The following is a 22844-nucleotide window of genomic DNA, read 5'->3' on the forward strand; positions in this document are numbered from 1 at the left end:
GTCTGTGCAGGGCTCAGCCCAGGCTCCAACATCTTCAGGAGAATCAAGTTTTCACTGCATATTCTCAAGGGGAGAAATCAGTTCTCATCTACCACACTCAGCACAGCCCACAGGAGAGGAAAAGTCAAAGCAAAGACTCTGCCTTTGCAGAAATATTCTCTTTGGCATTTCTCAAGGATCAGCTCTGGCTGGGAGCAAAGCTGACCCAGGCAGCACTTTCTGACAGCAGAAGGACCTTACGTTGCCCTTCCCTGGGTCACTGCTTCAACCCAGAGGTGCTGTCTATATCCCTGTGGAAAGCCCAGCAGGCAGGCTGAGTGCTGACCCTGGCAGCAGAAGAGTCCCTGCCCCAGCACACACCCTGGGATAAAAGGACCCTGCTCACAAGGACAGCCCTCGGCACCCCTCAGCCATGCCCAGGAGAAGACAGCTGTCCTGCACTGTCCCTCTGATGGGGCAGAAGGGCATCCCTTCCAGGCAGAACATTCAGGTCTGTCCTCCTGACAGACACCACACACTGCCCCATGTCCCAGCTTTAGGAGATCCCTCCAGGAACAGAACCTGCATTGCTCTGCACCCACAGACATACCACGGACATACTCACAGGTAGAGTGCTGAGGATATTTCTCCTCCAGTGACCTCTCAGCATCTGTCAGCTTTCTCAACCTCTCAGGTCTCCCCTTGATGCCTACAGGCAGTGTCCACAGCCCTGTGTGCTTGGCAGAGGAGCTACTCTGTGGCAGAGCTGTCCCTCATCAGTGCTGTAATGTTTCATCAGCTCCCACTGTCCCAGGAGTCCAGCCCAGCTACAGCAGAGGAGCAGGTGAAGGCGTCACGTACTCCACTGCTCCTCTGAGGTATTCCTGAAGCTCCAGGGAACCAACTTGGAAAGAGAGTGAAGTCCTCCCTGCCATCTGCTCTCTAGTCTGGGGAGAAATCCTTCTGTCCAGCAGAGTCCTTTCTCCTGATCAAACACGAGCTGGGCAGAAGAATCACTTTTTCTTGTCTCCACATGAGGCAGGACCCCCAGACGTTGACGGGAGGGGGACTCTTTCCCCTTGGGGAGGGGATGCAGCTCTGGCACATGGCTGCCTCAATCCAACCAAAGCTGGGATTCCTCTTCCCACAGTTCCAGTGGGCACAAAAGAGGCACCTGCTTCCTGGGAGCTGCTGGTCCCAGCTCTCATGGGAATTAATGGGGGGGAGGCCAAGAAGGAGGTGTTCAAACACCAACACCCGGTGAAACCTGAGGGGCCAGAGGTGCTCCAGAGACGTGCAGGGAGATCCAAGGTCAAGGAATCACAGAACGTCAGGAGTTGGATGGGACCTCAAAAGGTCATCTAGTCCAACCTCCCTGCCAGAGCAGGATCACCTGGACTAAACCACACAGGAACACATCCAGGTGGGTGTGAATGTCTCCAGAGGAGGAGACTCCACAACCTCTCTGGGCAGTCTGTCCCAGGGTTCTGGCACCCTCACAGTGAAAGAGTTTCTCCTGACATTCACATGGAACTTGCTCTGCTCCAGCTTTTACCCATTGACCTGAATAAGGCCACCCCTCAGTCTCCTCTTCTCCAAGCTAACGAGGCCCAGCTCCCTCAGCTCAGAGGAACTGGCCAGCATTGCCCCTCTGCAGAAAGAGGACCAGCTCAGAGGACATTGGGACAGGCTCCTGGAATGGCTGCATGTGAAACGTGGCCAGGCAGGATCCAAGGATTCCCACAGGGAGGCACATGCCAGGGGGTGGCCTGTCACTGGGAAGCTTGCCCCACCTGGCTCTGGGCCTGTGAACAATGCTGCCTGCGGCTAGAGCGGCACCCCATGGAAGAGACCCCCCTCCAGCTGAGAGAGAAAAAGACCCTTTGGGAGGCCTGGAAAATCAACTCTATTGGAGCCCTTGGGAAGGCGGAGGGGAAACAAGAGTATTAGTGGGAGTGGAAATCATTTCTGGCCTAGTCCCAGCCCAGGCATTTCCAGGAGCAGCAGGAGAACAGCCAGGGAGGGCCCTGACAAACTGGTTTCACTTTCTGCCAACCCCCAGTCTGTTCAGTCAGCCCAGGGCAGTCATTTCACTGCTGCCAAGGGGCAGGAGTGGGCCAAGGAAGGAGGAGTCAGGTGGGGGTTTCACCCCCCGTGTTACCCCCAAGCTAATGGGATAGTGGGGGAACTAATGGGCTTTTGAAAGGGTTTTTAAAAGCTCACAAGCCACACTGGGCAGAACGACTCTGGGATGCAGTTCCCCAAGTCAGTGATTGCTGGGGAATAATTGGATGTCCCAACTCAATGCCTTTTGACCCAAACCCCAAACTTAATCCCCAAACCCCACACTCCCAGCACCCCAGACAAGCCATTTTTCTCTCCTGGTCTGCCAGTCTTGGTAGAAATGCCGACCATTGGGACCGTTCCCCAAGTACTGGCTGAGCCCCTCAACAAACACGCTTGGAAAGCAAAAGATGCCCATGGGAAGGAACACAAAGTCAATACAAGGTGGATTATTCCATCCTTCTGATAACAAGCTACTTCTGGTTTCTTAAAAAGAACCTAGTCCAGCTTCTTCTTTTCTTTTCCAGATGGAATCTCTGACACCTTCTTGAAGGAATAGATGAAGCTGTTAATTGTCTGTATAGTTTAGTTAATAACTGCTTTGTTAATATTTATAGGAGGTTTAGCAGACTATCACAAACATTGTTTTAGTCGACCATTCTCACCACCTATTATATCTGGGGTAACGTTTGTGCCCCCCTCTTCAGCCTGGGGTGGCAAAATGGATTTATAACTTTAGGCCAGCAGGTGCCCAACGCTTTTAACCTGACAAATTGTTGGGGATGTGGGAGCCCTTCAGGATTTAAAGACTGGCCATGGGCATTGAAACAATATCCCCTAAATGGCTCCTGAGTGATAGAAGTGACATAACCATTGGTCATGATTCATTCTGTTGGAATGAGGAAACAAACCCATGGAAAACCCCAGTTCCAGAAAAGGGGGAATATTGTCTGAATTGGAATGACAACAATGGAGGTTTTGTGGGTCACAGTGTGTGTGATTGGACCTTCAGGTCTGGGAATCCTTGTATCTTCCTTGGGTGTCGACCCATTAATTGTTCAGCTGTCCTGGTTCTGGCCAGGCCAGGGTTAACCTCCCCAATCAGCCATCACAGGTGATCTGAGTTAGCCCAGGTGAGCTGAGTTGGCCCAGGCTGTTTTCCACTCCACCTTCCCCATAAATGCAGCTGGTTGAGGGGGAGCTGGCTGGCTGCCTCCAGGACAGTCTGAGTGTGGCTGGGATGGTGGGTCTGTTGTTCTGTCCTTCCTGTTGGGCAGCCTTCTGTTGTCCTTGGGTCAATAAGGTACTCCCTGTTAGCACTGGGTGTGAGTGTAACTAACCATTATTGTTCCACATTCATGGTGATTTTTGGCAGTAAACTGTCCTTATCCCCACCCATGGGTGCCAGAGAGAGAGATTCCCCTGCAGCCCATGGTGAAGACCATGGTGGAGTGGATGTCCCCTCACAGCCCATGGATAAGGACGAGGAGCAGAGACCATCTATGGCCTGTGCACAGACTGACCCACCCTGCAGCAGGTTTGCCAGGGGAGTTGTGACTCTGTGGGGGACCAGGTCAGGGGAGTCTGGGCCCGAACATCAGCACCCATGGAAGGGAGTCCTTCTGAGAGGCCTGTGCTTCTCATTACCCGACTGGTTCACTCAGTGTGTAGTTGTAGTAGTAATAAATCACTTTTCTTTCTTTCTTTTATTCTGTCTTGAGTCTGTTTTGCTCAGGCTCTACCATAATCGACCTTTGAAGATGCTACAAATCCAGCAATAGAGTCCCAGGTTCTTTGACACCTCTTGCTGTCATTTTTTTTAATGCACCACAACTTTGAAGAGCCACCTGCAAGGAGATGTGTACTGCTAAGAAAATGGCACTGCACTTCAAACAGACCTTGACAAACTCTGGGAATTTGATGAACAGGAATATTGAGAATGTATTAAACCAGGAAAGATCTTCTCCTCCTGACCATATTTTGGCTGGACTGGAATGAATTCTCATGCTGGCAGCCACCAGAGTTCTGTGGTTTGGATTTGTAAGCAAAAAAAGTCTGAATAAACCTGTTTGTTGCTTGCTGAGCAGGGCTTGCACAGCATCAAGGGCTTTTGTCTAATTCTGCCTCAGAAATGAGTCAACTGGGAGTGCACAAGTACCTGGAAGGGGACAGAACAGCCCCAGCTGACCATAACTGACCAACAGGCTTATCCATACTGTGTGACTACAGGAGTGAGCCAAGTGTTGTGTTGCACTTGTTGTCTGCAAAGGTGGCCTGGTTCTGACCAAGATAATGTTCATTTTCTTTGTAGGGGCCGGTGGAGTGCTGAGGGAAGCCATCTTTGTGCTATGTAGAAATAAGAAAGGAAGTCCATGTGAAACCACAGCTTTGGAGGTCAGAGAGTGGACATGAAGATAAAGAAATGTCATTCTGACCCTCTGGTAGTGCTGTGGTGCAAGAAATCCCTTGGAGGCAGCCTGGCTGAGCTGGTGGCTTTGTGTTTGTGAGAACAGCTGGCAAGGAGGGAGAGACAGCAGTACGGGCAGGGACATGGTGGGGTGAGAATGAGGTGGGGAGTGCATTAGGTTCCTACAGCCTGCAGGGAAGCAGGCACAGGCGTGGGGCAGGGTGGGATGGGCTGTGGTGAAGATGGCAAAGGGTGGTGGCCAGTTTGAAATGCCCCGATTAAACCAGGTCTTTACCCATTGGTTATGGCTGATGTCCCTGACACAAAGGCTTCAGAGGAGCCATATTGTCCTCACAGGCATGGAGAATCATTGCCTCCTTGCACCCACTGCAGGGGAGGCCACAGGTCTCATAGCCCTGTCCTTCCTTTGGCATCACACACCTAAGGAGGGTGACACAGGTGAGGGTCAGGATCTCTCTGCCCAGGGGCTGGGGTCAGCACTTGGCATTTCTGTTTCATCAGACAAAGCCAGGGTGTCCTCAGCATCAGAGCTGCCTGCGCTTTGCCTGTGTTTGTCTGTAGTTGTCTATTCTAATGAGCCCATGGGGAGGTTTTGTCAGCAATGGCTCCCAGTGAGGCCTCTTAATGTTTCAAGGCACTTTGGGCTTTACACCTGACTTCAACTTCTGGAGACATTCCTTCACTCTCCTCTTGGTGTCTGAGGTCTGTGGACTCAGAAGAAAAGACACCATGGGGCTCATTAACATCCAGAAAGCCCTTACAAGCATGGCTCTTCAAGTCACTTTCATTAAAAAACTCAGGACTTATACAACTACTTGGATTTTAGTTGGGTCCTTAGTAATTCCTTAGATTTCAAAGGAATTTCCTCTGGAGGACCTTTTTTCAGCCTGTCCAAGTCACCCTGCAGAGCCTTCCTGCCTTCCAGCAGATCAACACTCACACACTTTTGTGCCATCTGCAAATTTACTGAGGGTCCAATTGATCCACACAGCCAGATCATTAATGAAGATACTAAAGAGAACTGGCCCCAGCACTGACCCCTGGGGAAACCACGTGTGACCTGCTGCCAACTGGATTTAACTCCCTTCATCACAACTGTTTGGGTCTGGCTGTACAGCCAGTTTCTAACCCAGCACAGAGTATACACATCTAATCCATGGGCAGCTAGTTTTTCCAGCAGGATGCTGTGGGAGGCAGTGATGAAGGTGTCACTGAAGTCCAGGTAGATCACATCCACAGCCTTCCCCACATCCAAAGAGCAGGTCACCTTGTCACAGAAAAACATCAGTTTGGTCAAGCACGATCTGCCTTTCCTAAACCCAGTCTGACTGGGCCTGATCCCCTGGGTGCCCTGCATGTGTTGCATGATGGCACTCAAGATGATTTGTTCCATCACCTTCCCCAGCACCGAGGTCAGGCTGACAGGCATTTTGTTCCCTGGGAACCTCCTACTGGCCCTTCTTGCAGATGGGTGTCACATGTGCAGCTTCCAGTCAGGTAGAGCCACCCTGGTCAGCCAGGACTGCTGGTAAATAAGGGAAAGTGGCTTGGGGAGCACTTCTGCCAGCTCCCTCAGTACCCTCAGGTGTATCCTATCCGGACCCATTGACTTGTACAGATCTAAGTGGCTGAGCAGGTCACTAACCAATTCCCCTGGGATTATGAGAGCTTCGGTCCGATTCACATCTCCATTTTTCCACGCAGGGGTCTGGGAATCAGGACACAACTGGTCTTACTGCTAAAGACTGTGGAAAAAAAGGCACTAAGTTCCTCAGCCTTTTCTTCACCCTCTATTACATTGGTCCCCCTGAGTCGAATAAACGTTCGAGATTCTCACTGTCACTCCATTTGTCATTAATATATTTATATAATTATTATGAATTATCAATATTGATATTGATAATAATATTAACATTGGTATTAATATTTATACTTAATATTAATTAATATATAAAAGAACTATTATTTATACCAGTAATATTGTTATTCATGTATTTATAGAACTATTAAGAAAAGGAGGGACAGGGAGAATCCAAAATCTTTATTGTAGATCACCAAAAAAAATTAGCAAGGGCTGAAAAAGTTTCCTAGCCAGAAACCCTCCAAGGTAGCCCACTAGCATGTCCAGTAACCTTGGGGGTCAGGGCTTTCCTAACCACTGGAATGGTCTGAAGAGTCCCTGGTGTCATTTTGTGGCTCTACTAGTGTCCCCCTTTAAAAATTCTAAACATACAGCAATAGCTCCCAAATAAATCTATAAAGGATGAATGATGTTCCTGGGCTGAAACCTCCCCAGGTAGCCCACACGCAGCCCTGGTAGCCTTGGGGCAAAGAGCATTCGTAGCCAAGACAATGGTCCTATAATATCAGACATCATTTTCTGTCTCTACCCATGTCCCCAGTCAAAAATGCCAAATGTCCAGCAATAGGTCCCGAACAAAAGGTTTGAGAGCCTGAAAGCTCCCTGGGTAGCCCAAAAGCAGCGCCAGTAACTTTGGGGCCTAGAGCTTTCGTAGCTGAGGGAACGGTCCTATGGGTCCCTGATGTAATTTTCAGGCTCTACCAGAGTCCAACTTTGAAAATTCTAAATGTCCAGTAATAGCTCCCAAACAAAATGTGCATGGGCTGAGAGATGTTTCTGGCATGAAACCTCCCCAGGTAGCCCACTAACAGCCCCAGTAACCTTGGGGCTCAGGGCTTTCCTAGGAGAGGGAGCAGTTCTAAGATTGCCTGACTTCATTTTTGAGCTCTAGAAGAGCCCACCTTTGAAACTGAGAAACGTCCAGGAATAGCTCCCAAACCCATTGGTGTCAGGGCTGAGAAAGATTTGTGGCCTGAAGCCTCCCCAGGTAGTAGAATAGCAGTACAGCAAACCTTGAGGCTCAGGGCATTCCCAGCCAAGGCAACAGCCTTTAGAGTGCCTGATGTCATTTTTCCATCTACCAGCAATCACCTTCGCAAGTGCTAAACCTCCAGCAACAGGTCTCTAACAAGAGGAGCGAGGGCTGAAGGATTTTCCTGGCATGAACCCTCATCAGTGTTCAGATGTGAAACACAAGGAATCTTGGTGCTCAGATCGTTCCTTGCCAAGGGAACTCTCCTAACATTGCCTGACGCCTCCTCAGGCTCTACCAGCATCCTCCTTCAAAACTTCTAACCTTCCAGCAACACCTCCCAAACAAAAGAGCGAGAGTTTAAAGATATTATTGCCCTGACTGCTCCTCAGGGAGTGGACAAGCAGCCCCAGTAACGTTTAGGATCAGGGCATTGCTAACCAAGGGAGAGGTCCTAAGATTGCCTGATGTTTTTGGGCTCCACCAGTGTCCACAGTTGAAACTCCTACATGTCCAGCAATAGCTCCTAAGGAAAAGGGGTGAGGGCTGAAAGATGTTCCTGGCTTGAAATCTCCCTGGTTAGCCCACTAGCAGCCCCAGAAATCTTGGGGCTCAGGTCTCTCCTTACCAAGACAATGTTCTAACAGTGCCTGACGTCATTTTCAGGGTCTCCCAGCTTCCAACTTTGAATCATAGAATCAAAGAATCATAGAATTGTAGGGGTTGGAAGGGACCTCAAGAGATCATCGGGTCCAACCCCCTTGTCAAAGCAGGTTCCCTAGGACATATCACTCAGATAGGCGTCCAGACGGGTCTTGAATATCTCCAGAGAAGGAGACTCCACCACCTCCCTGGGCAGCCTGTCCCAGGGCTCTGTCACCCTCACTGTGAAAAAGTTCTTCCGCTTGTTGGTGCGGAACTTCCTGTGCTCCAACTTGCAGCCATTGCCCCTTGTCCTATCCCCACAGACACTGAAAAGGGGCTGGCTGATTCCCCCTGCATCCCCTGCTTAAAATAATTATAAACTTTAATTAGGTCCCCCCTTAGTCTTCTCTTCTCAAGGCTGAAGAGTCCCAACTTACTTAGCCTATCCTCATAGGGAAGATCCTCCAGGCCATTAATCATTTTGTAGCCCTTCTCTGGACTGTCTCCAGGAGGTCCCTGTCCTTTTTGAACCGAGGAGCCCAGAATTGGACACAATACTCCAGGTGGGGCCTGACCAGGGCAGAGTAGAGGGGGAGGATCACCTCCTTTGACCTACTGGCTACACTCCTCCGGATGCACCCCAGGATCCCATTGGCTCTCTTAGCCACCAGGGCACACTGCTGGCTCATGGCCAACTTGTCATCCACTTGGACCCCCAGGTCCTTCTCCACTGAGCTCTTCTCCAGCAGGTACTGATACAAATGGTTGTTCCTTCCCAGGTGCAAGACTTTACACTTGCTTTGGTTGAACTTCATCTGTTTTCTCCCTGCCCAGCTCTCCAGCCTGTCTAGGTCTCTCTGGATGGCAGCACAGTGTTCCTGCATGTCAGCCACTCCTCCCAGCTTTGTATCATCGGGTACTTGCTGATGCTATTCCCTCATCAAGGTCGTCAATGAAGATATTAAACAAGACTGGACCCAACACCAAGCCCTGGGGAACACGGCTAGTCACAGGCCTCCAGTCTGATTCTGCTCCTCGAATCACAACCCTCTGCACTTGGTCTGACAGCCAATTCTCAACCCACCTCACTGTCCACTCATCTATCCCATGCTCTCTCAGATTTGCTATCAGGGTGTCATGGGAGACAGTATCAAAGGCCTTGCTGAAGTCAAGGTAGATGACATCCACTGCTCTCTCTCCATCTACCCAGCCGGTCATGAGATCGTAGAAGGCTATGAGATTGGTCAAGCACGATTTCCCCTTGGTGAATCCATGCTGACTACTTCTTGTGACCTTCTCCTCTTCCTATTGGTTGGAGATGGCATCCAGAACAAGCTGTTCCATCACCTTTCCGGGGACAAAGGTGAGGCTGACTGGCCCATAGTTACTAGGTTCCTCTTTCTTGCCCATTTTAAAGACTGGAGTGACATTGGCTATCCTCCAGTCTTCAGGCACTTCTCCTGTCCTCCAAGACCTGTTGAAGATGATAGAGAGCGGCTCAGCAATCACCTCCGCCAGCTCCCTCAGCACACGTGGATGAAACCCATCAGGGCCCATGGATTTGTGTGCATTAATCCCTTTGAGCCACTCCTGGACCTCCCCTACCTCAACCAGAGGGAAGCTCTTCATTTCCCCAAACACTCCTACTTTCATCCAGGATCTGTGGGTCCTAAGGGGCCTTTGGAGTGAACACCAAGGCAAATAAGGCATTCAGTATCTCCACCTTCTCAGCATCCCCCATTACCAGGACACCCTCCTCATTCAGCAAGGGACCTACATTATCCCTGGTCATCCTCTTACTATTCACGTATCTAAAAAAACCCTTTTTATTACCCTTTAAGTCCCTTGCCAGCTTCATTTCCAAGTGGCCTTTCGCCTTCCTAGTCACGTCCCTACAGGCCCTGACCACATTCCTGTATTCTCCCCAGGTGCTCAGACCCTGTTTCAACAGTTCATAATCCTTCTGGTTCCCTTTGAGTTTACTCATTAGCTCCCTGCTCATCCACACAGGTCTTCTGCCTCTCTTTCCTGATTTCTTACTCAAAGGGATGCACCTATCCTGAGCTTGGAAGAAGCTCTGTTTGGATGCTACCCAGTTCTCACAGGCTCCCTTCCCTTCTAACAGCATAGCCCACAGGACAGCTCATACTAGACTTTGGAGGAGATCAAAGTTAGCTCTTCCAAAATTCAGGGTAGCTATCCTACTTTTTGGCTTGCTTCTTCCACCCAGGATCTCGAACTCTCACATTTTGTGGTTGCTTTGTCCTAAACTGCCCCTGACCTTCACCTCCCTAACGAACAAGGTCCAGCACCCACCCTCCCTTTGTAGGTTCCTGCACCATCTGTAGCAGGAAATTGTCTTCAACATACTGCAGAAATTGTCTGGACTGCATACGACTGGCCGTGTTGCTAATGCATAACATTGACTGCCGTATTTTTGGGCTCAACCACAGACCATTTTCAAGACCGCTAATTGTCCACAATAGCACCCCCCAAAAAATGTGCGAGTGCCAAAAGATGTTCCTGGCATCAAACCTCCTCAGGTATCCCACAAAACATCCCAAAACTAAACAGGTACGGAATACAAGAAGACCAGTCTCCCAGGGGTAGGCATCTGAGCATGTGAGGCTGAGGATCTAGGGGATTTCAGAGAAGAACTGGTCACCAGCATTGCCCTTGCAGAGGGGTAGGGAACATGTCTTGGTCGTGTGCAGCACAGCACTGAGAAACCCGCTGCAGCTCCTGTGTGTCTGCCAAGGGCAGGAGGAGGAAGTGGGGAATGAAGCTGCCCTTGGGCATTCTCTGCCTCTTTGCATGAATCCCTCTGCAAGGAGAACAAGGCAGTGAGAACATGGGGCACTCTTCTCTGAGCAAAACATTCTCATTGCAGACCCAAGGTCTGCCTCTCCCTGTTCTATAAGATATTGGAAAGGTCCTTTCTGGGAAGTCCATTTCCTGCCATCTGAGGGTGCCTCTGGCTGTCTGGGGCTCTGATGTGGGCTCTCCAGGTGTCAGCTTGTCCTTGCAGAACATGGCACGAAACCATGACAAACACCCACACATCAAGTCAGGCTCCAACATGACGGGTGGAGAACCAGCCGCAAGGAGAATAATTTGGGCATTGCAGGGGATGCCATAGCAGTCAGAGGTGCTGAACAGGAATCTGGCCATGAGCACATTGGGCTGCACTGGGAGGAATCTGACCACGCAGACAAGGGCCCTTCTTGTGCATGCGGACTCAGATCAGGTGAGGCCATGTCTGGAGTAGTCAGTCCCAGTGCTGGTATCCCCGGTCTGGAGGAATGGGCAGAAACTGTCACATAGGCAGAGAAAGTCTGCCAAGATACAGTTAGGGGTCTTGTGTGGAGAGGCTGAGAGACCTGGGGTGAGCCTGGTGAAGGAGATGCTGAGGGAATCCATCTTTGTGCTACAGGGAAAGAACATAAGAAAGGAAGTCAAACTGAAACTGCAGCTTTGAAGATCAGAGTGTACGTGAGGATAAAGAAATGCCATTCTGAGGGCAGTGCTGTGGTGCAAAAACTCAGAGGAAGTGTGGATGAGCTGGTGGCTTTGTGTCTGTGGGAAAAGCAGATGTGGAGGGAGAGACAGCAGAACAGGCAGGGATATCGTGGGCTGAGAACAAGGTGGGGAAGGGTGTTGGGTGCCTGCAGACTTCAGGGAAACAGGCACAGGTGTGGAGCAGTGTGGGATGATCTGTGATGCAGATGGCCAAGGGTACCAGCCAGGCTGAAACTGCCTGATAGAAACGAGGTCTGTGCCCACTTGGCTATTGCTGATGTCCCTGCCACAGAGGCCTCAGAGGTAACACATTGTCCTCATGGCCACAGAGCACTGTTGTCCCATTGTACCCACCCCAGGGAAGGCCTCTATGTTTCATGCCCCAGTGTCCTTCCCTTGGAAACACACTCCCCACTTCCCAAGGAAAAGCCATGAGACACAAGTGAGGGTCAGGATCTCCCTGCCCAGGGGCTGGGGGTCAGCGCTTGGCATTCCTGCTTCATCAGACCAAGCCAGGGTGTCCTCAGCATCAGAGCTGCCTGTGCTTTGCCTGTGTTTGTCCTTATGGCCTCTAGTTGTCTGCTCTAAGGAGCCCATGGGGAGGCTTTGTCAGTAAGGTTCACGTTCTTTGGGCATTATTCCTGACAACTTGTGGAGAGGTTTCTTCACTCTCCACTTGGAATCTGAGGTCTGTGGACTCAGAAGAAAACACACTATGGGGCTTATTAACATCCAGAAAGCCCTTACCACTATAGCTCTTCATGCAATTTTCTCTAAAAAAAAAAAAAAAAATAAGCCATGCCAACTCCTTGGAGAGATTTTATTTGAGTGATGAAAATTTCAAAGGAGTTTGACAATGGAGGATTTTTTCATAGGAAAAAATGTTTCTGTCATATCTCAGATGATGGAAGAAATTTCAGCAGCATGCTGCAATGGGGGCTGGTCCAGAGGTCTCCTAAAGAGATCTGGACAGTCAGGAAAAGCAGTCTCTTGAGGTCCAACCCGGTTTGGAGAGTCTTGCTCTTCCAAAGCGCAGAAGGTCGCTTCACTGGTCTCCTGGGACTCCCAACACTTTTCCTGGCATCATCTGTGCTCTCAGGCAGGGACAGATTTCTCTGACAAAAACCCAGCAGTTAAACATGACACAGTTTAATACCCATGAAATCTCTCTCCTCAGCTGCCTGCTATGGCCAAGCAGCGTGTGAAGGGGGTCAGCTTTCAGAGGAGATTCTCTCCCAGAAAAGATTTAATCAGATCCATAGAAAGGTCACTTATCACCAGGTGAGCTGATGGGAGGTAAATAACCAAAGAGCAAACGCAGGTGGAAACCGTTGAGCAAAGTGAAGGCCATTGGTATGCAGACAAAGATAAGTATTTTGTTGCTACTTAGAAACATCCAGTCAACAGTTTCAATATGAAATCTTTGAGCTCCTGGTTCCTCATGCTGTAGATGAGGGGGTTCACTGCTGGTGGAATCACTGAGTAAAGAAATGCCAATACCAGGTTTAAAGACAGGGAGGAGATGGAGGGAGGCTTCAAGCTGGCAAACACAGCAGTGCTGACAAAAAGGGAGACAACGGCCAGGTGAGGGAGGCAGGTGGAAAAGGCTTTGTGCCGCCCCTGCTGCGAGGGGATCCTCAGCACAGCCCTGAAGATCTGCACATAGGACACCACGATGAACACAAAACAACCAAAAGTTAAACAGGCACTGACCACAATGACTCCAATTTCCCTGAGGTAGGTATCTGAGCAGGAGAGCTTGAGGATCCCGGGTATTTCACAGAAGAACTGGTCTATAGTATTGCCCTTGCACAGGGGAAGTGAAAAGGTACTGGCTGTGTGTAGCACAGCATGGAGAAACCCACTGGCCCAGGCAGCTGCTGCCATGTGGACACAAGCTCTGCTGCCCAGCAGGGTCCCGTAGTGCAGGGGGTGGCAGATGGCAACGTAGCGGTCATAGGCCATGACAGTGAGGAGACAGTACTCTTCCCACAGGGAATTGGCCATGGATTTGGGAACAGTGGTGGAGATGCAGCCAAGGTCAGTAACAGAGAGATTGAGGAGGAAGAAGTACATGGGGGTGTGGAGGTGGTGGTCACAGGCTATGGTGATGATGATGAGGCCATTGCCCAGGAGAGCAGCCAGGTAGATGCCCAGGAAGAGGCAGAAGTGCAGGAGCTGCAGCTCCCGTGTGTCTGCAAAGGGCAGGAGGAGGAACTGGCTGATGGAGCTGCTGTTGGACATCTGCTACCATCAACTGTGGAGACCTGTCCAAGGAGGAAAAGGCACAGTGAGAATTCAGGGAACTCTTCTCTGAGGAAAACCTCTTCCAGTTCTTAGGGAATCAGATCGATTCTCTGGATTCAGGAAGACTTTTGTCATGCCCGTTATGGGAGGTCTGTTTTGTGCTGGCTTGATTGCACCACTGCTGGGAGGAGGGTCAGCTGTGGGCTCTTGAGAACTCAGCCTGTTGGAGCTTTGCTCTCCTGACTGCAACTGGGGAGTGTTTCTTCTGTCAGGACTCCCTGACATTGCTGCTGCAGTGCCAGTGAAACCTTCCCCTGAGTGCAGAGTGGGGAGAGCTGCTCTGTCCATCAGCCCTGCTCTCAGCTGCCCTGTGCTGGACGCTCTCTGATCACACCCTCGTGTTCCCCATAGAAGATACTGGACCCCACAGAGAGCTGAGGAATCCAATCTCCCAGGGCAGAACTCCAAAGCCCTCCTGTGGTCTCATCTTACCCAAGGAGGATCTCAGCTCCCTGCTCCCAGCCAAGGACACACAGGGCTCAGTGCAGCTGCCCACACACAGGAGATAAAGGGCATTACCATTGCCTCAATCCTGAGATGTCTCCTGCATGGGACTCCTCTCTGGGGCACAAGAGTCCCTAGGACAGCGCTGCCATTGTGAGAGGCAGCCTGCAGCCCAGCAGGAGCCCCCACGAAGTCCTCAGTCCTACAGATGGGGGTACTGAAGTCAGGGTCAACTCAGTGCCTGTCCCAGTAATGGACATGATCAGAGTCCCAGGTAATGGTGGCACAAAGACAGGAAGGACAGGAGATGAAACACCAAAAAATGGTTCAGCTTAGGCGGGAAGGTAGGGACAGACAGACAGGAACTCACGGGTTTCTCCTCACTAGAGGGTTGTGCTGCCAAGGTGAAGACTCAGCCTGAAACCCTTGAACTCTGAATGCAGAATCTTAGCTGGTTGACAGAAACCAGGTGGTCACCGTGGGAGAAAGTCAGCACTCTGGGGGATGTCAAGGAGGTACCAAATCCCCACTGCCAGGGCATTTCTGGGAGCTGCTTCTCTTCAACCATGTGACCTCCTACTCTGTGCAGACCCCTCCTGGCATCAGGGCACTGCCCCAGGGAACCTCTGTGTGCACAGGGCTCAGGCAAAGCTCTGACGTCTTAATGAGAATTGAATTATCATTGCATATTACTGAGGGGAGAAATAAGTTCTAATATACCACAGTCAGCCCAGCCCACAAGAGAGGAAAAGTCAAAGCTAAGACTTAGCCTGGCAGGAAAATGCTTCCTTGATATTGTTCTTCAAAGATCCTTCGCAATTTCTCATAGATCAGATGGAACTGGGAGTAAACTTGACCCATGCAGCCCTTTCTTGCAGCAGAAGGACCTTACGCAGCCCTTCCCTGGGTCTCTCCTACAACCCACAACTGCTGTCACTATCTCTGTCTAAAGCCCAACAAGCAGGCTGAGTGCTGACCCTGGCAGCAGCAAAGCCCCTGCCCCAACACACAGCCACAAGGTGTTGGGACCCTGCTCACAAGGACAGCCCTGGGCACCCATGGGTGCACACACTGCTTCACACCTCTGCAGCCATGACCAGGAGAAGACAGCTGTCCTGCCCTGTCCCTCTGCTGGGGCAGAAGGGCATCCCTGCCAGGCAGCACCTTCTGGTCCCATAGAGAACCTGTCCTTCTGACAGAGCCCACACACTGCCCCATGTCCCAGCTTTAGGAGATCCCTCCAGGAACAGAACCTGCATTGCCCTGCACCCACAGACATACCAGGCAGAGTGCTGTGGAGATTTCTCCTCCAGTGAGCTCTCAGCATCCATCAGCTCTCTCAGCCTCACAGCTCTCCCCTCAGAGCCTACAGGCAGTGTCCCCAGCCCTGTGTGCTTGGCAGAGGAGCTGCTCCTGGCCAGAGCTGTCTCTTGTCAGGGCTGCTGGGTTGCAGTGGCTCCCTTCATCCCAGGAGTCCAGCCCAGCTCACAGCAGAGGAGCAGGTGAAGGCGTCACATACTCCATCCCCTCTGGGCTCCTTCAAGGTGTCTCTGGAGCTCCAAGGAACCAACTTGGAAAGACACTGAAGTCCTCACTAAAGTTACCTCCGTCATCTGGGGAGAAATCTTTCTGTCATTTCTCCTGATCAGAGCTGGGCAGGAGAATCACCTTTCCTTGTCTCTGCATGAGACAGAAGACACAGTCAGGGACAGTGAGGGGACTCTTTTCCCCTGTGGAAGGAAGGGAGTCAGGTGACTCTCTCCAGAGCCCTCATCCTTGCTCTCAGCCATGGGGCTGGAAGGACCTTGTAGTGTCATTACCTAGTGTTTCCACCAGCAGTGAACCCCCTCATCTACAGCATGAGGAACCAGGAGCTCAAGGATGCCCTGTGGAAACTGATGACTGGATGTTTTTAGCAGTAATAAACTGCTCATAATAATAATAATAAACACCAAAACTGTAACTCATGTTACGACCACTCCCTGTTTTTTTAGATTATTCAGATCGGGTTTTTGGCTTTTACCTTCCAGTTTTTCTAAGCTGCAATAACATGCTCCACGTTCATCCTTTGCTAATACAGTATCTCCAGTTCCAGTCTCACCCACACACTGCGTAATGACGAGCTCTGCTCTCTTTGCATTAGGTCTGCAAGCCAAGGCCATTTTTTTCCTTCTTTTTACCTTTTCCCTTACATTTTTAAACATGTTCACAAGCTCTTTTTCAATAGCTGAATCTCTTGACTAGTCTGAAATGGCAATGCTTTCCCACCATGTCAGAATGGGAATTTCCAGCATCGGTATCAAAGGCAGACAAAGAAATGCTCTTCATCCCCTGTACCTGCATTACCAGAAAACCACAAACCCTGTGGTTTGGGATAAGGACAGTTTACTGGGACAGCAGAGAGACAGAGACAGAAACACCAACAATAGGACTTTGTAGCAGAATATACACAACTGGTAATGCACAATGCAGTTTCCCACTGAACTGCACAGCTCAGGCCGTACAGCTCAGAGCTGTCCTGAGGCTGGACACTCCACTAAGCTGCACATCCTGGGTCTGTATGATCCTCCCCAAACAACCCTCTATCTTCACATGAGCTCAGTGTAATTGAATGGAATATGCTCTTTGGCCAGTTTGGGTCACCTGTCTTGGCTGTGTCCCCTCCCAGCTCCTGGGTGCCCCCCGCCTTATAATGAACAAGGCTGTATGAACAATGGAAAAGTCCCTGACTGCTTGTACACAACTAAATCATCCTTGTGTTATCAGCACTGTTCTCATCCAAACTCCCAAATCCACATGCTGCTAGAAAGAAAATTAACCCTATCCTGGCCAAAACCAGGCCACCATTCTAGTTCAATATACAAGGGCTCAACCACTCCAGAAGGATTCTGGAGGATAGCAATGATATCAATAGAATCATCACAGACTATTGGGTATGATGGGATCATTTGGTCCACCTTTATTCAGCTAATGCTCAGTCTCAATAAAATCACCACATAGACCAGTGTCCCCACACCCCATCCCACTGAATGTTATAAACATCTGATGTTGGGGAATCCATCACTTCCCATGAGAGATTATGCCAAAGGCTGATTGTTCTCAGGATAAAAGGTTTTCCCTGTGTCCTCCTCTCCAGGGGGAACTTGCACCCATTATTCTTCAGCTATTTCATGTGATTCCTTCTAAAAACAGGAGTCTCTCCCTTCTTTGTAGACAGCTTTTCAGTACTGGGATCTGTTGGTGAGGTCTCCCCTAAGCCTTTTTGTTCTGCAGGCTGAAATAAACCAGCTCCCTCAGCCTTTCCTCAGATGGCAGGCTGCCCAGGCCTTGGGTCATCTTTGTAGCCCTTCTCTGGACCCTTCTCCAGCCTGGACATAACTTATTTATTTTAGAGCAGCGACCAAAACTGCACCCAGTATTCCAAGTATGGGCTGACAAGTGCTGAGTAGAGTGGGACAGTGACTTCTTTATGTCTGCTGGTGATCCCCATGCTGATGCCCCTTGGAGTTGTTTGCTGCAGCAGCACTCTGTTTATTCCTAGTGAGCTGCTTGTTCACAGGAACCCCCAGGTCCCTTTCCACAGAGCTCTTCTCCAGCCAGGTGGATCCCAGTCAGTGCTGCGCTCCTGGATCATGCTTTCCCAGCTCCTAGTCCCCACACTTGACCTTTCCCACTCTTCCAGCCTGTCCATATCTTCCTGCCAGATAACAATCCCTTCCCAAGTTCCTACATTCCCCACTGAGTTCTGTATAACCCACAAACTTCATCAGGGTTAACTTCATTTGGGTCAAAGTTCAGGAATCTTCTTCCAGCTCCCCAGTGCACCACAGCAGGCCAGGACTGTGATTGCCTCATGAATTTTTTGTATATTTGGAGTTGTTCTTGACACTACTACTTGCAGGGAGAAGTTTATGAGATTTGACAAGGGCAAGTGTAGGGTCTTGCAGCAGGGGAAGAAGATCCCCAAGAATATCCATTAGTATAGGTAGGGGACTGGCCTGTTAGAGAGATCCATAGGTGAGAGGGACCTGGGGGTCCTGGTGGACAGCAGGATGACCATGAGCCATCAATGTGCCCTCCTGGCTAAGAAGGCCAGTGGCATCCTGGGGTGTATGAGAATGGATGTGGTTAGTAGGTCAAGAGATGTCCTTCTCCCTCTCTCCTCTGCATTGGTGAGACTGCACCTGGTATGTTGGGTCCAGCTCTCAGCCCCTCAGTTCAATAAGGACAGAGAACCCCTTGAAAGAGCCCAGCTCAACGACCCCAAAAGTAGAAAACCTTCCTTATGAGGCAAGGCTGAGGGAGCTGGGCCTCTTTAGCTTGGAGAAGAGGAAACTGAGGGCTGACCTCGTTCAGGTTTATATATATATAAAGGGTGAGTGTCAGTAGGAGGAATCCAGGCTCTTCTCAGTGATGGTCAGCGATAGGACAAAGGACAAGAGGTGCAAGCTGGAGCGGAGGAAGTTGAATGTGAATGTAAGGAGAAACTATTTCACTGTAATGGTGACAGAGCCCTGGGACAGGCTGCCCAGAGAGGTTGGGGAGTCTCCTCCTCGGGAGACATTCAAACCTGTCTGGATGTGTTCCTGTGTGATTTAGTCTGGGTGATCCCGCTCTGGCAGGGGTTTGGACTAGATGATCTTTCAAGGTCCGTTCCAACTCTGGATATTCAGTGATTCTGTGATTCTGTGACAGTACTTCCTTCATCTGTTGCAAAGTCTTCATTACCTTTAGAAGTGCTATTCCCATTTCCTTGCTTTATTGGGGGGTGGGGCCGGTGTTGGGCTTTTTACAGTGTAGGACAAAAGCATTTTCTCCTCATCCCCTTTCCTCTGTGTGTGGCTGCTATTCCAAACACACCTGCTTTATGTCTATCCATGCCAGTCCCTTCCCTGTCTGCAGATAGCCAGGCTCAGGAGCAACAGCTCATTTCCAGGAGCAAAACAAGTCGGTGTAAGAAGGATGAGGCAAAGCAAGGTGGCCAATATGATTCTGAACATGGCTGATCTCAGCCCTGACATAAAAGAGACCCTTCTCTCCCACTCACTTCCATACACCCTCAGCACCATATTACCTCCCTCACTACAGTGGGATTTGGGGCGGGATAATATGGTGTTTAGGGGTATAAAAGCTTTTGGGGGGAGTTAAAAAGAGGCTGGGGACAGAGTGGGATCACTTAATTTTTCAGGGGGGGGCTTGTAGGGGTTTTAGGGGTTGTTGTGGGTGGATCTGTTGGGATTTGGGGGTTAAAAGGAGAGGGTTTGGGGGAGTAATATGGGGTATAGATGGTGCTGGGGAGTTAAGGTTTGGTTGAGGGGTCTTAAGTAGTTGTAGGGGAACCCTTTGTTTCTGGGGGGGGGGGCATGGGGGCATACGGGAATGATAGGGGGAGATATCGAGGGATTTGAGGGTGAAAAGAGTAGGTTGTGGGGTTTATGAGGGTGTTGGGGGGCCACCAAGGAGTGCTGGGGTGCATAAAGGAGGCATGGCACATAGCATTCCAGCATATGTGCTGCAATGGCATGGAGGTGGCGTAGGATGTGCTGGGGGGGGCATGGTGAGATTTGTTAGGGGAAGGGGGGTTTGAAAAGCATACCAGGGAGGTGGGGGGCCACCAAGGGTTCTGGGTGGGGTTAAGGGTAGGCTGAGAGGGGGGTCAAAGCATGGAGGGGTACCCGTGATTGATGAAGGAGGGGGGTGTATGGGAGCACTTGCGTGAGATATGCAGGGATTTGGAAATGAAAAAGGGAGGTTTGGGGGGGGGGAGGGGTGGGGAGGTATAAAAGATGGGCTAGGTGAGTTAACGTGGGGATGAGGATGGGAGGAACCAGTTGGTGCTGAGATGAAATTTGGGGATTGTAGGGGGGCTCTGGGGTGATTTGGGGACTTTTGGGAGTGAAAAAGGGAGGGCTGGGTGACAATGTCATGCTGGGGGGCCTACCAGGAGTTCTAGGGTGGTGCTGAGGGAGCTGGGGTTGCAGGGGAACTCATGGGTGCTGGGAGTGAGCGTGGGGATGTGTTAGCGAGGTGCTGGGACTGGATATGTGGGCATTTGAGGAGGGAAAGGGGAGGTTTAGGCCAGTAATATGGTGCTGCACTTTCCAGCTATACCAACACCCACCTTTCAACCTGTTAAACATCCAGCAGTATGTCCCAAGCAAAAGGTGTGAGGGATGAAGGATATTCCTGGCCTGAAGCCTTCCCAGGGAGTGGACAGGAAGCTGCAGATTCTTACAACGGACATGACCCTAATATTCCTTGACATAATTTTCCGTCTCTACCAGGATCCACCTTCCAACTTATAAGACGTATTGTAATAGCTGCTGAAGAAAAGGTGTTCCTGGCATGAAACCTCTGCAGGTAGCACACCAGCAGTCCCATAACCTTAGCTATTGACAGACTGAATTTCTGACATGTCGTGGTTTTGCCCCAGCTGAGAGCCAGGCACCAGGCAGCTGCTTATTCTTTAAGAGGGTGTGGGGAGGGAGGAATTGAGGGAGGGGGAAAGGGAGGGAGAAGGAAACCCAATGAATCCATAACCTCGAGATTGGGAAAAGGACAGTTTACTGGAGCAGCAAAGAGAGAGAAACAACAGTAGGACTTCATAATGAAATATACAAATCTGGTGATACACAGTGTGGTTTCTCACCCAACTGGAAAGCTCAGAACATACAGCTCAGAGTCATCCCAAAAATGGACCGTTCCCAAATCCGTGCATCCTGGAGCTGCCTCCTCCTTCCACCACCAATCAACCCTTTATGCCGAGCATCTAGTAATTGGAATGGAATCCCCTCTTCAGCCAGTTCAGATCACCTTCTCCTTAGCAGGGAAATACGAACAACTGAAAAGTCCTTGATTGCCTGGTAACAACTAGAAACATCCATGTTCTATCAGCACTGTTCTCATCCCTGCTCCCATAGTTTGCATTCCACTGGCAGCTAGAAGGAAAATTAACTCTATCCTGGACATTACAGAGAACTTCATTAGACTTCTGAAAGATGGGATGTTTTCCAACTCTGAAGCACAACACAGAACCTGGAGAGTTGAGCAGCATCTGAATGACCAAAGAGCGATCAGAGTTGGTAACCTGTGAGGAATTGAAGTTCATACATCCAACCAGTCTGCTGAAAAGCTGTCCTTAGGCACGGCCATATCATCAGGAGAGGTGGAAAAAAACGAATGATGAGGGAGATAACAGAGACAGACTTATGGTAATGCAGGTACAGGGGAAGTACATATTTCTTCTGTAATGTCTGGGTTCACCAAGACCTGGACATACTGCAGGAGGAATGGGATGAATGAGAAATATGTAATTACAGCATAGACAAAATTAAAGGAAAAAAGCCAATTAAAAACTACTAAATAAACACTGGTCCTAACATGAGTTAAATGACCAGCGATATGCAGAAGAAAATGAGCAGTTTATTGCTGCTTAGAAACATCCAGTCATCAGTTTCCACACGGCGTCTTTGAGCTCCTGGTTCCTCATGCTGTAGATGAGGGGGTTCACTGCTGGTGGAAAAACCGAGTAAAGAAATGCCAATAAGAGTACCAGAAATAGGGAGGAGATGGAGGGGGGCTTCAGGTAAGAAAACACAGCAGTGCTGACAAAGAGGGAGACCACGGCCAGGTGAGGGAGGCAGGTGGAAAAGGCTTTGTGCCGTCCCTGCTGCGAGGGGATCCTCAGCACGGCCCTGAAGATCTGCACATAGGACACCACAATGAACACAAAACATGCCAAAACTAAACAGGAACTGAGCACAGTGAGTCCAGTTTCCCTGAGGTAGGCATCTGAGCAGGAGAGCTTGAGGATCTGGGGTATTTCACAGAAGAGCTGGTCAACAGCATTGCCATGGCAGAGGGGCAGTGAAAATGTATTGCCTGTGTGCAGCACAGCATTGAGAAACCCACTGCCCCAGGCAGCTGCTGCCATGTGGACACAAGCTCTGCTGCCCAGGAGGGTCCCATAGTGCAGGGGGTAGCAGATGGCAACGTAGCGGTCATAGGCCATGACAGTGAGAAGAAAGTACTCTGTGACAATCAAAAATACAAAGAAAAAGAGTTGAGCCACACATCCTGTGTAGGAAATGGCCCTGGTGTCCCACAGGGAATTGGCCATGGATTTGGGAACAGTGGTGGAGATGCAGCCAAGGTCAGTAACAGCGAGGTTGAGGAGGAAGAAGTACATGGGGGTGTGGAGGTGGTGGTCACAGGCTATGGTGATGATGATGAGGCCATTGCCCAGGAGAGCAGCCAGGTAGATGCCCAGGAAGAGGCAGAAGTGCAGGAGCTGCAGCTCCCGTGTGTCTGCAAAGGGCAGGAGGAGGAACTGGCTGATGGAGCTGCTGTTGGACATCTGCTACCATCAAGTGTAGAGACCTGTCCAAGGAGGAAAAGGCAGTGAGAACTTCGTGAATTCTTATATGAGGCCTCTTCCAATTCGTAGTGAATGCCCTCAGATTGACTCTATATTCAGGAGGTCCCTTTTGGGAGGTCTCCTTTGTGCTGGCTGGAGCATACCACTGATGGGAGGAGGGTCAGCTGTGGGCTCATGAGAACTCAGTCCTGCCTGGCAGCAGTCAGTAAATAGAAGGATGGTGTGATCTCAGACTAAGTCCCCTGTG

At 50.3% G+C, this 22844-nt stretch overlaps 1 protein-coding gene across 1 annotated transcript; it reads right to left on the reverse strand.

Annotated features, from left to right (window-relative positions):
* Positions 1-21652: 21652 nt before the first annotated feature.
* Positions 21653-22576, reverse strand: LOC311200800 (olfactory receptor 14C36-like; the record flags this gene model as incomplete). Its single annotated transcript, XM_084275106.1, has 1 exon — positions 21653-22576. One exon carries the CDS (start codon positions 22574-22576, stop codon positions 21653-21655), a length of 924 nt encoding a protein of 307 aa, XP_084131232.1.
* Between the last annotated feature and the right edge of the window lie 268 nt (positions 22577-22844).

Source organism: Gallinula chloropus (genome assembly GCF_964237585.1).
Source record: "Gallinula chloropus genome assembly, chromosome: 25".
Lineage (NCBI taxonomy): Eukaryota > Metazoa > Chordata > Aves > Gruiformes > Rallidae > Gallinula > Gallinula chloropus.